Here is a 15,741-nt window from a genome sequence, read left to right as displayed (position 1 = left end):
AACATGAATGAGGAACATTATTATGAGTTACAAGCTGATTCACAGAAGAAAAGCAGTATAATTTCATTTACACAAAGTTCAAAAACACTAAAAAAACACTAACATATAATTTAAAACCAAACCAAACCCGTTGCCATCAAGTTGATCCCGTCTCATAGCGACCCTACAGGACAGGGTAGAGATGTCCCATATGGTTTTCAAGGAGTGTCTGGTGGATTCAAACTGCCGACCTTTTGGCTAGTGGCGGTAGCTGTTAACCACTACGCCATCAGGGTTTCCAACGTATAGTTTAGGGATGCAAATACTACAGTAAAACTATAAAGAAAAACAGGGAAAAATATATAAATTTAAGACAGCAATTTGTCTCTAAAAAGGAAGGGAATGTGATCAGGAAGGGGTATACAAGGGACTTTATAGGAAATGATTTTTTTTCTTAAACTGGATATGTCACGAGTGTTTGCTGTATTGCTTTTCTTTATATTTATTTTGCATGCATATTTTATAAACATTATTTTGTAAGCATTCAATATTTAATAAAAAAGCTAATAAAATTTATATTAAGTATTTCCTTTCCATATTATCTCTGTAATAACACAAGTTCATGATGTTAACAGATTTCAAGTTCTTGTTTTCAACAGCAGCAGGTATGTATAACTGAATACACATATACTTTAAATTGTTCTATTACTGGGCTTAAGATTAAGAAAATATTTCTTAACCTAGCTTCAGAAATCAGATATCCAAGGAAAAAAATATGGGGGCAATTTCTGGAGTGATAATTAGTTCACAACTCATAAAAGTAAAAACAATTTCTTAATCTTCTAGTATATCAAAGGTATAGGTTATGTATTTGTTTTATTTTTTACTTAAGATGGACATCAATAACTTCCCAACTGAAACAGATATTTTCATATTTTAATACTGAACAACTGATACCCTCCTAGGCATCCCTCTCAGAAGAAGTTCCACAATATGCAAAGCACTTTTTAAAAAAGGCTTATAGGTTCCCTAAGCACGACCCTAAGAACTCAAAAACTTATAAATTCTTAAGCTTTTCTGGATTGTTCAGGTCTATATATGGATTTAAAGATATTATTAACAAATATTAAGCATCTAGGAGTTATTTCTGAGGTCTTCCTAGACAGTAATTTTACCTTTATAACAAAAACTTTTTCAGTGAAATACATGGAAAGTAATAAAACAACGGGCATCACAACGAAATCTGTTTTGTTAATTTTTTTCTGTCTCTGTAAGTCTTTCATCTCAAACATGCATAAAGTGAGATGAAAAAATAAAAATAACCTTTTTGCAGTTTCATCCGTGGAAGTAAGTGGTTTCTAGATTGTACCTCCCTGGAACCTTGTACTTAACCATTAAGGGCTTAGAATTAGGTAACAGTCTGAAACCTACCAATCATCATTAACAAAAAAAGAGTAAAACCACAGCTTTTGGAACCATTTTTAGTTCAATAAGAAATTATCCTAAAGATAAAAAAGAAGTTATCCAATTATATACTCATTATTTACTCCACATATTGAAATTTTAAAGAGGGAAAAAATGTAAAGCCGAACATCTCGAATTCCCGTTAGAGGCTAAAATAATTACGGTAGTTGTTTTCCAAAGTAGTATCTCTTAGCTGTTCATTGGAATTTCCAAGAGTTTTGAATCGAAATGCAGCTACACCAATGCCAAAGATCCCCTTGCTTCGCTTAAGTCTAGGGATTGTGTCTAGCGAATTACCTTCGGACGTTTTAATAAAGCACATATAAAACGCCAACTGCTATTTACTATTTCGATTAACTTCCCTCCCATTATAGTTTAGATTTTGTAATTTTCCTATCTTACACTGTCTGCTGTAAAAAAAAAAAAAAAATCCAATTAGTAGGTATATATATTTCAAAGCAACTTCACCTCTTAGGGTTTTGGTCTAGCCTAAAATTTTAAAGATCATGATTCTTTTTAAAACCTCAACTGAACCTCCCAACTCAAAATTACCAACCCCGCTAGTCCCTTAGGTCCTTACTTCACACGATAATAATAATAAAGTATTTCAAAAAGCCCTATACCTTTCTCCTCCATCCGTTAAGATTTAAGCTCTGAGAACAGAAATGAGGGGTCAAGGACAGTGTGAAAGCTGAGGGAAGAGGTGGGGCGGAAGCTTAAGAAGAGTTCAGAGTAAGACAAAAGAAAGAACTAAAAGGTTAGCTGGGTGACGATAACCGTTAGGCGCTGGGGTTAGGCTAAGGTGCACGCGAGGGACGCAAGGAGGAGGGGCGTAACCTCCTGCCCTCGAGTCCCCCAACGCCCCCAAGCGACTCGAGCCCATCCTAACCGCCTCTCCTCGCGGCAGCCATTTTGGCACCGCCCCAGCCCCGCCCCTCAGGCACCAGAAGGCTCCACCCATCGGCTGGCCTGGGAGGAGAAACAGGAAGTGGAATTCCAAACAAACGCGCCGAGCAGCTTTTCAGTTCAGGACAAGTGCGGGATTCCGAGCGTCCTCCCATCAATTTTTTTTTTTTTCCCGTCAAACCTGTGCCAATATCCCTGGTTGTCGCCTCCCGGACAAGTCGTGGGACCATGTCGAATATGGAGAGTATCCTTTCCCTTCTGAGAAGCTGCTGCTAGGGCCTAGGGGAGGTGGGAGGGATAGGGACTGGGGATCTGACAGGCGCCTGGTGGTCACCTTTTTGGTTCAGTTGCAGAGGCATGTGGGCACTGGCACTGATGCAGATCGGTAGGCTCTGGCATCTTTATTCTTTTTTAATATCCGCCACCATTCTAGAATCAGGGTAAATGGGGACTGCATTGGGAAGGGTGAGAGGAGGCGCAGGACTGGTTTGAGAAGAATCTTGAGGACGAACCCGTCTTTACTGAAGGCTAATGCACCTGTCCTTTTAGTAAATTTATCCTCTTTTTTGAAATCGAGGGGAAATGGTGTGGAAAGAACAACCGCTCTCTTCCGAAGGTTTGAAGTGAAGGGGTAGGTTTTGAATGTAATACGAGGGTAAATAGCGTTTAATGAACTGCATTTATTTTTAGGGATGAAAGTGACTGATAATGAGGTGCTTAATATGCAGCCCTCCAAACTAAGATCACTTATTAATAAACTGTTAATAATCTGATTTAACATGAGGAAAGTCATAAGGTTCCCTAAAACTATAAAATTCAATCAGTTACTGCACGTCTGTGTTCCCACTTAAGAAATGAGGTCGAGATTTGGAGCCAAGAGCTGTGTGAAGCCCTGAATTTGAGAAGAATTAAATTGTTTTTCTCAACTGAAATACCGTAACAAGATCTCTATGCCGCTGTATTTCCTCCTACTTTCAGGAGTTGGCATTGTAGAAGAGTACTGTTGCTTGGTATCTTGCTATTGAATGAAACATGGCAAAATGACAAAATGTGGGTAATAGTGATTGTTTGATAGCCCATGTTAAAGCTTTTTTGGCTTCATTAGTTTGTAAACCTGAAATACAGAAAGACATTAGGTGAGAGGATTAAATTATTTAAATTATCCTGAGAAAATTGATAGCATATCACATGCTGACTGTCCAAGGTACCCAAACCGAAACAAACAAACAAAAAAACCCCAAGCCTGTTGCATAGTGACCTTGTAGGACAGAATAGAACTGCTCCATAGGGTTTCCAAGAAGCAGCTGGTGAATTCGAATTGCAGACCTTTTGGTGAGCAGCAGGCCCTTAACCACTGCACCACCAGGGCCAAGGTAAACCAAGTCTAAAATGTGAATCTTTGAAGAGATGCAGAAAGAGGTCATTTCATGAACAGAGTGGATGACTAAGAAGCCCATTATCACTGTAGTTTAAAGGATAACTTATGAAAGTGTAATCGTACAAGGTGATTTTAATTTTTAGGCAGCATCACAAAGGAAAGAGCACTGAACTGAGTCAGAAGATCAGTTTTTAATCCTAGCTCGAACTCTTGAGAAACATTTGATTAGGGAAAGTCATGTAAAGTTTACTCATCTGTAAAACATACTAAGTGACATGCCAACCTTATAAAGCTGTTGGGAAGATAAAATGAAATGGAAATGTGTACTAAATTGTAAAGTTTTCAACGTGCTGTTAAGTATGAGAAAATACAGTGTAAGTTGCTATTACTTTTCTCAGACCTTTTGGAAGGATTTGAGGTAAGAGCTGTAAAAGTGTTTTTCTTCCCTACTCTAATAACACAAATTGTTTTCGTTCTTCCTAAGCCTACCTTTGGGGCTATTCTACTCTGTCGTATTGGGTAGTTATGAGTCAGAATTGAGTCTACTGCAACGGGTTTTCTTTTGTTTTTAAGCCTATGTTGTGTGATTTCCAATAACAAGGTAATTAGTTACTAATTTTCTTTCACTGAAAGGTATGCCTGACTATAATCAGAGCTAATGGTACTGTATTCAGTAGTATAATACATATCAAAAATGAGCTATTAATTTGCCCTCAGCCTATCAAAGGAAATAGGGAGGTTTAACCAGGGCTTTGAACACATTCCTTCAGGTTTGAACCCCTGGTGAGAATTTGCATTTCCAACAAGTTCCCAGCAATGCTAATGCTGCTGGTTAGGGACCAGTTCTGAGAACCACTAGTAGAGCAGCAGTTATCAAAATTTATTATACGTAAGAATCACCTGGGGATCTTGTTAAACTGTATATTCTGTTTAAGTGTATCTGGGGTAGAAATGCAAATTCTCAACAGGGGTTCAAACCAGAAGGAACCAGTTGGAAGCCCTGGGTTTAACTTGTTTCATACCATCTGGCAGTAATTACTTCTCTTGGTTCATTTACACAGAATCCAGACCTTTTTCTTGGAGTAGAGAAGAGGAAAATGACACATGGAATCAGACCTGTTTTTCATAAATAAATAACTGAAACTTGACTAACACGTTTGTCACTTTTAGAAAATGCAAAAATCTCATTATTGTATTATATAAGAAGACTAATTATGCTAACATGATTCAGTTAGCATGGTAATTTTGACTTCTGTCTTTGAACAGGTAAACACTGAATTTGCATTGGTGGTTTAGGCCAAATCTCATTTTAAAGAACTCAATGGGAAGGTCATAATTTGTTTGTTGTAACATATTTGTCTAAGTGTTTTACAAGTATTAAATTAATAGCAATGTGTGTTCAATATTTGTGCATTGTGTTTGGGGAGTAGGGTTTCATTAATTATAGGAACGGAGCAAAGTTGTTGTTAGGTGTCATCAAGTCAATGCTAACTCATAGCGACCCTGTAGGACAGGGTAGAACTGCCTCAAAGGCTTTCCAAGGAGCGGCTGGTAGATTCGAACTGCTGACCTTTTGGTTAGCAGCCATAACTCTTAACCACTACGCCACCAGGGCTCTGAAACAATATTAGAGAAATAATTATGGGGTATTTCCCTGGATGATGCTCCTAGTTTTCTTCTCTGTTTTTACTTCTCTTCTAGTTAACTCATAACTCCTTTTGTTGTTGTTGGACTCAGCTCAAACATAATTCACTTCTAGGAAGCTTTCTTTGTCATTTTCCTAGTCTCCTAACTCACCTGCCCTCTTCCACCAAACCTAGAAATCTGAGAGCACCAGTTTTCGTGAGTCCCTACTCTGTGTTCTTTTCCCCATTTATTCTTCCCCCCTCATTTTAGCATTGTTCTCACTATTATAATCACATATTTACTTATCTGGCTCTTCTATTAGACTTAGTTCCTTGAGGATGGGGTTCATCTTTGAATACTCATTTTCTTGCATAGCACTTGGCCCATAAAACATATAAAACCATATCCATTGCCATCGAGTCAATTCCAACTCATAGCGGCCCTATAGGACAGAGTAGAACTGCCCCATAGGGTTTCCAAGGCTGAAAATTTTTATGGAAGCAGACTGCCACATCTTTATCCCACGGAGAGGCTGATGGGTTCTAAATGCTTGCTTCTTGGTTAGCAACCAAACACTGTAACCACTGTGCCACCAGGACTCCTTACTTGTCCCATACTGGACACAATATAGAAACATGACCTCTGTTAAGAGTTAATTATTAACATATTTAAGTCTCTGTTCTGGGTGAGGCAATGTACTTGGGCTATGGATACAGAGGGTTATAAGTTCCATCCCCACCCTCAAGCATTTTTTTGATCTATTTGAACCAGGACATACATGAGTGGGTATAAATAGCAATACAAGGTAATACATCCAGAGATGAAGGCTAAAACAGTGATTCTTGGTCCTATGCATGGACTTAACTAAGTATCTTGAAATTGAATGCAAAATTTTATATGTTAGTATATGCATTTTCCTGGGAAGAATATCTATAGCTGTCGTCTTTTTTTCTCCAAGAAATGTTAATCTGAAAAAGATTAAGAACCAATGAAGTAGATAATAAGTACTGTAGACGCTCTGAGACTAGAGAAGGGGGTATTATAAGCTGGATTGTTATCATTGGCTCCTTTTGCAGTGACCGAGGCGACTAAAACTGTGTTATAGGCAAGTACTGCCCGCTATATTAAAAATGTCTGTTATGTGTGAAGTCTTACGAATCACTTTAAATCTGAAAGCAGAAGTGATTACATATTAGAGTCTCTAAGGCTTAGCTAGTATTGACAAATGTATTTTTTTCTTGAATTTTGAAATTTTTATAATCATAAAAAGGAGACTCCCAACAAAAAGTAAATAGATTTTTGTTCCCCCAAAGAAATAATTTGCTTTTTTTATAATTTATTTTTTGCTGTTGTTGAGAGTATACACAGCAGAACATAACCAATTCAACAGCTTCTACATGTACAATTCATTGTCATTGATAACATTTTTGAGTTGGGCAACCATTCCCCCCCTCCTTTTCTGAGTTGTTCCTCCTGCATTAACATAAGCTCACCACCCCCTAAATTTCCTACCTAATCTTTTTTAAAAAAATTATTTATTTTGTTGTTATTGGCAAAAGTTGTATGACAGACATATTAACAACGACAAAAAGAAAAAGAAAAGTAGCTGCTGAGGCTGATTATGTACAACCAAATGCCTCGTGGAATTTGGTTCCTTGGTTTGGAGGTTTAGGGTCATGATTTCACGGGACATCCTAGTTAATTAACCTAATAATGTATTTAGTGCTTCTATTCTACCTCCTAGTTCATTGCCTAGTGTGTGGGGTCTTAAAAGCTTATAAGTGGTCATCAAGGCACAACAGTTGGTCTCTATTCACCTGGAGCAATAGAGGAAGAAGGAGAGTCTGGAATAGGAGGAGGAAATGGAATGTGTGGCTAATTACCTCCATGAACAACTGTCTCTTTTGCCATGAGACCAGAAGAACTGGATGGTGCCTGGCTACCATTACTGAACATTTTGATCAAAGATTCCATGGAAGAATCCTGATCACAAGGGCGAAAATATAGAACAGAATTTCAAATTCTTATGGAATCCAGAATTTCTAGAGCCATGGAGGCTGGATGAATGCCTGAAACTAATCTTTAGGCCTTTAACCAAAAATATCCCCTGGAGTCTTAAAACCAAACAGTGGTTTAACTTAACTAGTAAAAAAAAAATGCGTCCCTTGAGCATTATGTTCTTTCGAGAACTATCTATATGGGATCGGTTTGACAACAGCAACTGAAAAGATTAGGTAGGAACCTTAGAGGGCAGTGAGTTTATGTTGATGGGGGAGGAACACTTCGGGGGGGGTGGTGAGAATGGTTGCATGACTCAAAGGATATAATCAATGTCACTAAATTGTACATGTAGAAACTGTTGAATTGGTGTATATTTTGTGATGTATTTTTGACCAAGTTAATAATTCATGTTGCTTTTTAATTGTTACCTGACACTGTTCATAATTAATGGCCTGGATAGACATTAGGATGTTGCACTTAACAAGAAATGTTGAATGTGAGAATTACTTATGGTTTATCATTTGACACCATTGAGAACCAATTCTGAGCAATTCACCGTGAAAGTTAAAAATCCAGAAAGGGCAATATGAGTTGAACTGGATTTGAGTTCCTCGCTATTCTTTTATTCAGCAATTTCTCTTCCATTACCCATCTTTTAGATTCAGTGCTCCGTTTTCCACATCAGTAAAATGAGGGGTTACATGAATTGATCTCTAAAGTTCCTTTCAATTCTGATAATCTTATTGTGATTCTATGATCCTAAATTCTACCTCCCAAAAATAGAAGGGATGCTCAAGAGCTGAAAGAGGGAAAAGCTGGATGCATAATGCCACCTTTTTTCATCAACTGTATGAATAATAATAAAAATTATGGTATTGGTACCACTGCTTTATTCTGGGGAAGCTGCTGGTGGAACGCTTTTATTTCCTTCCCCTTACTCTCTTTTCTCAACCTCTACTTCCATGTACCCAGAGGATTGTATAATCCTGCTGTTGGCACTTGGAATCTAATAGCTTTCTGCCCTCCTCTCTTTGAATAACTTTTATTTACTTGATATTTCTCCACTTACTTCAGACAGGCAGGTGGATATGAAAGTTCTACTTGGAATTTCTAGTAATAAACTGACTATAACAATTTTTCTTCAGGAAGCTGACTGAATTCAGTTCTGCTTTTAAGAACCTATCTTAAAGCAAGTCTTCCTTTATATATATATAAAATGAATATGTTGAAGCCTAATGATTCTTATTTATTTAAACTTTTAAAGTAATAATTTATTAAGATACAGCTGATTTCTATCTTTTGCTTAGCAGTGTAATTGTAAATAAATGAAACCATGTAGAATGTTTTAAAGAAATATAATGACTTTTTTATTTCCTGACTAACCATGTTAACCGTAACCAAATAAGATAGACAATTTAGGAAATTCATGAAAGGGTAATAATTATAGCTATTGTTTATCGCACACCTACTCTGTGCCAAACTTTGTGCTGGTGTTTTGCATATATTATTATAAATCCCCAAAACAACACTGAAGGTAGATGGTATTATCCCCATTTTATAGAAGATGAAATTAAAGCTAAGTAAACCACAGAGCTTGTAAACATAAAGGATATGGGCTGGGCTCCAAAGTCTGTGCTCTGTTCACTTTTCTGCAGTGCCTCAGGAAATCACAGTGAAAGTCATTTATGTTTGATGGAGTCTTAGGGTTAGGCAGAACTACTTGTGTGTGTCAGGGTTGTATCCTTTCACCTTACCTATTCAGTCTGTATGCTGAGCAAATAATCTGAGAAGCTGGACTATATGAAGAAGAATGGGGCATCAGGGTTGGAGGAAGATTCATCAACAACCTGCATTATGCAGATGACACAGCCTTGCTTGCAGACAGTGAAGAGGACTTGAAGCACTTACTGACGAAGATCAAAGACTATGGCCTTCAGTATGGGTTATACCTCAACATAAAGAAAACAAAAATCCTCACAACTGGACCAATAAGCAACATTATGATATATGGAGAAAAGATTGAAGTTGTCAAGGATTTCATTTTACTTGGATCCATAGTCAACTCCCATGGAAGCAGCAGTCAAGAAATCAAACAATGATTTGCATTGGGCAAATCTGCTGCAAAAGACCTCTTTAAAGTGTTAAAAAGCAAAGATGTCACCTTGAAGACTAAGGTGTGCCTGACCTAAGTCATAGTGTTTTCTGTCGTCTCATATGCATGCAAAAGCTGGACAGCGAATAAGGAACGAAGACAAATTGACACCTTTGAATTATGATGTTGGCGAAGAATATTGAATATGCTGTGGGCTGCCAAAAGAACCAACAAATCTGTCTTGGAGGAAGTACATCCAGAATGCTTCTGAGAAGCAAGGATGACGAGACTACGTCTGACATACTTTGAACATGTTATCAGGACGGATCAGTCCCTGGAGAAGGACATCATGCTTGGTAAAGTAGAGGGTCAGTGAAAAAGAAGACAACCCTCAACGAGATGAATTGACACAGTGCCTGTGACAATGGGCTCAAGCATAGCAATGATTGTGAGGATGGCGAAAGACCTGGCAGTGTTTCCTCCTATTGTATATAGGGTCGCTATAAGTCAACTGACTCGACACCACCTAACAACAACAACAGCAAACAACACTTTTTTTATATACATATTGAGAGTCTAGATTTTGTTGTAAGAAATATTTGAAAAATCATGTATCTGTACAACACTATAGGGAAAAAAATTATAGGGAAAGCCTACCCAATATTCTCTTGAACACAAGTCTGGTTGGTGGAAATTCCCTATTGAGGAGTATACCTGTATTATATAACATTTTAAATTTTGATTTTATACAATTGGAAGATAGGGAACCAGTCCTTTCAGAAATTTTGAAATTGTTGAAATATTCAGATAATTCACGATTTTCTTATTTATCAATTCCAAGGGTCAAGTGGGTTTTTGCTTTTGCATGAATTTACGCAGGAAGGGGAGCCAAATCCATTGCCGTTAATGGAGGCTTTTGAAACTAGTTTCTCAGAGTCAGCATCATTGTTTATATTATCCAGGAATTCAGCATGGTAGTGTGTGCTACACCTCACAAAAAAACAGGGCTATATAAATCCAGCCCAGCAAAATGAGGCACTTAACTTCCAGCTAAGTATCAGGTTCCTGGATCCTACTATCTGGATCAGGTATTGAAAAGGTCAGTGAACTGTGAATGAGGGAACTAACTGGGTTGTTGTCCTAGCTCTGCTTCTGACTATGTGAGTTCTTTTCCCTACCTGTCATTATAAGTCAGAACTTACTGACTTTTAATTTATTCTAAATTCTGACATACTGCTTTTCTGATTTCTCAGATCTCATTATATTAGAGAGAGAGAGAGGACTACACGACATAGGTGTACAGATAGGAAAAGTGACAATTGACAGTCTGACATCAAGGGAGGAAACAAAAACAACCATTGCATTGAAATACAGCTATTAACATCTAGAATATAAGTCCTGGGTGATAAGGAAAATGTACCATTTTGTGGATTACTCGAAGAATGCAAATCATTTAAAAATTTTTTATTAATAAAAAATTGATAAAAAATAGTTTGGGGATTTAAAGTGTGATACTGAATGTCAGCTTAAGAAATGTCTCCATATGTGAAACACTGTAGTACTTGAGAATGTTAGTTAAGTAAGATAATATGTTTAATAGTAGTAATACAATAGTAGTAGTAACAGTAACAGCAGCAGCAGTGACAGAAATAGAAGTAGAAATCCACTGAGTCATTTGAAAAATTGTTTTTGATGTATAGGGTTTCCTTTTTGCAGTAAAGGGTGATGAACCGCCATTGTTGAATATATTCAGATGTGTCAATACAGCCTCGGCAACTTCTAACACCAGTGTTTTTCTGGTGATGGATCTTTTGCCCTGGACCAGAAATGAAAACATCCTTACATTTAAAACTTTGTCTTTAGCTCTTGGATACTTTCTAGAGCTAGAGTATAAGATCCTTAGATTCAAGTTTCCGCTATTCTAATAATATTCTTCTATGTACACTATAATAAGTGAATATCCTTTATATTGAAGTGGGAGAAATAAACAGATTTCTGATGTGGAAAATGATGGCATCAACTGAGCTACTAAATTGAGCTATGAACAGAGTTAATATACTATACAATATTTTAGATATTTGGCTGACTATAAATACCTGGAGTCTTTTTTTTTTAAAATAATCTCTTTCGATGACTAATCATGGGTTTAGTTTGGCAAACTGGTTGCTATTAAGACAGCATTTGTTTTTTTTTTTTTCCCCCACTGAAAAGATTGGCCAAAATACATCATTTTTTAAAGCAATTTTTATTGTGCTTTAAGTGGAAGTTTACAAATCAAGTCAGTCTCTCACATAAAAACTTATGTACACCTTGCTACATACTCCCAATTACTCTCTCTCTTTTTTTTTAATGAGACAGCCCTCTCTCTCCCTCTGCTCTCTCTTTTCGTGTCCATTTCGCCAGCTTTTAACCCCCTCTACCCTCTCATCTACCCTCCAGGCAGGAGATGCCAACATAGTCTCAAGTGTCCACCTGATCCAAGAAGCTCACTCCTTACCAGAAAATACTTCATTTTTGATGGAACGAAAGTTGAGAAAGACTGAACACTAATATTCATTAACATTTATAGATTGGTTATGATTCTTGAAGCCTTAAACTAGGTGTTGAGTATTGCCAAGTTCCAGCACCCTGTGCTTCAGGGATGCTGGCCCCCACCTTAGTTCCCTGACACTACATACATTGTTTCTGCGCCAACTGTACCCTTTTTCTTCCCCTCCCTACCACCTTCCTCCTAACCAAATTCCGGTCCTTGAGACTAATCTTAAACATCACCTCTTTCCAGAAAAATTCCATAGAATAAGACGATAGATAGTCCTCTGTGGATTCACATGCACATCCTTATACTGTACTGAAACTGGTGATAATTTTGTCTGTCTTCCCTTTTATAGCGTAAGGTTCTTGAGGTCAGGGAATTCAGCTCTTTATTCATTTCTGGATGTTTAAAACTATTTGGAATAAGAGTTTGGTAAAAGTTTACATGCCCTTAATGTGGGTCTGTTGTTGCTGTTGAATCCATTCCAACTCATGGCGACCCCATGTGTTACAGAGTAGAACTGCTCCAGGGGGTTTTCTTGCTGTAATATTAATGGAAGCATATCGCCAGGCCTTTTCTTCCACAGTGCCTATGGGTGGGTTTGAACAGCCAACATTTAGGTTAGCAGTCAAGCACAAACCGTTAGTGCCACCTAGGGACCTAATGTGGGTCTAGCCTCTTGATATTTAAAATTTATTAAATTGAAAAGTTCTTGACTGTATTTGTGTGTGTGAGTGCATACTTTCTGCTTTTATGGGACTGAATTCTTACTCTGGATTTACTAAAATAAATGAAATAATAGGGCTATAATTGTCAGAACTGTTAGTAATTATGATTTAGTCAATATTTCCATACTGTATTAGTCATTGTTGCACTGTATGAAGTACTTTCATATTTAAAATGTCTCTCCTGGCAACGAAAAGTAAATTACTCTTTTAAGTCTTTGAGTTACTTTAAAATTTAATTTATAATTAGTTAAGAGTATAAAGTTTTAGACTGTTCAAGAGAAAATATTGCTAACGTGAACTTAGAAATAATTTGATTATGCAGGAGATTAAATGCATGGGATGCCTTTCTAAAAGAAAACAAACAAAAAATTGCCTTCCCATTTTTAGGTCCTTTTATGCTGTTAGGGTGTATGAATTTTAAACAGTATCCACTCCTTCATCTAATGAGTGATTGAAAATATAACTGTATACAGGGATTGAAAATATAACTGTATACAGGGAAACAGGTTTAGATTTGAGTTACCGTTTATTTTAATATTCAGTTCAGAATTTAGACGTCTTTAAATTTTAGAAAGACCATAAGTCGCTTGTGCTATATATTGTATTATATCTCCAGAAGGGTTTGGGGTGGATAGCCCCTGATTGGTACAAAGGGTTAAGCCCTCAACTGCTGGTGGAAAGTTTGGTGGTTTGAACCCATCCGGTGCCACCTTGGAAGACTGGCCTGTTGATCTGCTCCCAAAAGGTCACAGCCTTGAAAACCCTCTGGAGCAGTTCTACTCTGCACACATGTGGTCACCATGAGTCAGAATTAACTCGGAAGCAACTAACAGCAACAACCAACAGAGATTGGGGCAGCACCCCATAATAAAACTTTAGTATTTCTTCAGTGAAGCATGTGAACACAAAGTGGGATAAATTAAAGACTATAAATAACTTTTCAGTTCAGATCAGGTTTTGTCATCTCTAGTCAGGTCATATTCTGCTACCAAATGTTATGTGTAACTTTCAGTTTCTGGATGTTTTTAGATTTTGAAAATGTGGATAAGAGATTGTGGGTCTGTATCTGAGTCTTATGAGATATATGTATCGTAGACACCAGCAGAAGCATTTCAGTTTTCCTATAGAAGAAACAAACTAAACCAAATATGTTGCTGTCAAGTAGATTCACACTCATGGAGACTGCATGTGTTACAGAGCAGAAATGCTCCTAGGGTTTTCTTAGCTGTAATCTTTATGGAAGCAGATTGCCAGTCCTTTCTTCCATGGCTCTGCTGGGTGGGTTTGAACCTCTAACCCTTAGGCTAGTAGTTGAACATAAACTGTTGTGCATCACCCAGGGACCTTTGGGAATACTAAATTAGTGTTTATCAAACCTAGATGTGCATGATAATCACCTGGTGAGCCTTTTTAAAACAACTGCAGATTCCCAAGACCTGCCAGATCAAATTCAAAATCCCAGGGGTTGGGCCCAGAATTTTACATTTTTTTAAGAACTCTACTTTTAATTGTGACATTGGTCTCTAATTTGGTTCCATAATCCAAGTCAAAATGGGAAAAATGAAAAAGGACATTGTAAAAAGAGCTCTTGTAAAGCTAAATATATTTAATTTTAAGAATTATCATTTGTAGACAGTTTTTCCTACAATTTTGATGTTGATATATTTTCTTTTATGAAATCATTGTTTGCATGCCTTATTCTGACAAAATAATTGTTTGATAATGTTATGTTTCCAATTTATTTACAATTATAATAAGTGAAATAAATTCTGGGAACTGCCATGACACTGGTTTCTAACTCTTTTAACTGAAAAACCCTTTTTTTACTGAATGAAATTTTATGTGGGATCTTAATATATAACAAACATAAACAGTATTTTATTAATATAAACTTTATAAATGTGTAACCAAGTACTCTTTTGTTCAGGGTCAGTGGTGTCCCCCCACCAACATTTCATATACCACTTCAAAACACTTTTCTACTATTCATTTATTTAAACATCCTGAGTAGTTACCGTATGTGAAGAATTGCACTAGGCTTATGATACAGCACTGGTTAGGACTCACCCTTATTCTCAAGGTGGTCACAGTCTAGTTGAAGAATCAGACAACAAAGAGTTGTAAACAAAGGGTTATAGTGAAGTACAGAAAAGTGCATAGCATGACGTATAAACAGGAATACAATGTGAGTAGTTATTGATACTAAACTTCAAATTAGTGTTTCTACAGAATATACATAAAGTTTAAGAACAACATATAAAAACAGTGGTTCTAGGAGAGGTATTTTAAAGTTACATCAAGCACAAACAGGTTCAATTTATCCATGTTACAGTATTGCTACACTTTCCATATAATAGTATGTTATTTTTACACAAAAATACATTTGTGTAAAACTACAGCATATAATACATGTTTTTTGTTTGTAATTTTCAAACAACCCGCCCTTTTAAAAGTCAAAGATACCATCATGGAGCAAGGGCCATAAACTCGTAATCTAACCTTTCATTTTAATTGAATTTTAAAAATTCATCAAATTGTAATCCTTACCCCCCCCCAAATATACAAAACAGAATAAACAAACATGGTACCTACCACAAGGTTTAAAAAATAAAACATTACCAACTTACCTCCCTTTTTCTCCTACCAAAGGTAACAACTAAAATTGATGTTTATAAATTCCATGCATTTCTTTCTAATTTACCACATATGTATGTGTTCCTAAGATATAATTGTGTTTTGCATGTTTTCAAATTTTATATGTGTGGTACCTTATACCAGTTTCTTCTTTTACTCAGCATGTTTGGGATTCATTCATAATGCCATTTTCATTTTCACTTCTGTGTTGTAGTGTCAGAGCTTGACTAGATTTCTTAGAGATAAGAACCAGGATCAGCACAAAGCTAGTTCCTATGAGGCAGAGGTCAGACATACTCTCCATCTTCTTCACCATTTCTGACACCAGCTTTTCCCCCCATGGCATTGTCTTTTCTGCTGGGTTTAATAATTCCTTGCAGTGGCCACAGAGAACTCACAG

The 15,741-nt window shown here is 36.8% G+C and overlaps 1 protein-coding gene across 1 annotated transcript in view; it reads left to right on the top strand.

Annotated features, from left to right (window-relative positions):
* Nucleotides 1–1,601: 1,601 nt before the first annotated feature.
* LOC100654989 (charged multivesicular body protein 1B2) overlaps nucleotides 1,602–15,741 on the top strand; it is a 56,440-nt gene continuing 42,300 nt past the window's right edge. The window contains exon 1 of the mRNA XM_064278608.1: nucleotides 1,602–2,593. Within this exon, the coding sequence (XP_064134678.1) occupies nucleotides 2,578–2,593 (16 nt within the window). The 5' untranslated portion in view covers nucleotides 1,602–2,577. The remainder of the gene's footprint in view (nucleotides 2,594–15,741) is intronic.

Source organism: Loxodonta africana, chromosome X (assembly GCF_030014295.1).
Source record: "Loxodonta africana isolate mLoxAfr1 chromosome X, mLoxAfr1.hap2, whole genome shotgun sequence".
Lineage (NCBI taxonomy): Eukaryota > Metazoa > Chordata > Mammalia > Proboscidea > Elephantidae > Loxodonta > Loxodonta africana.
Note: the sequence above shows the minus strand (reverse complement) of the source record. Positions and strands in the feature narration are given on the sequence as shown.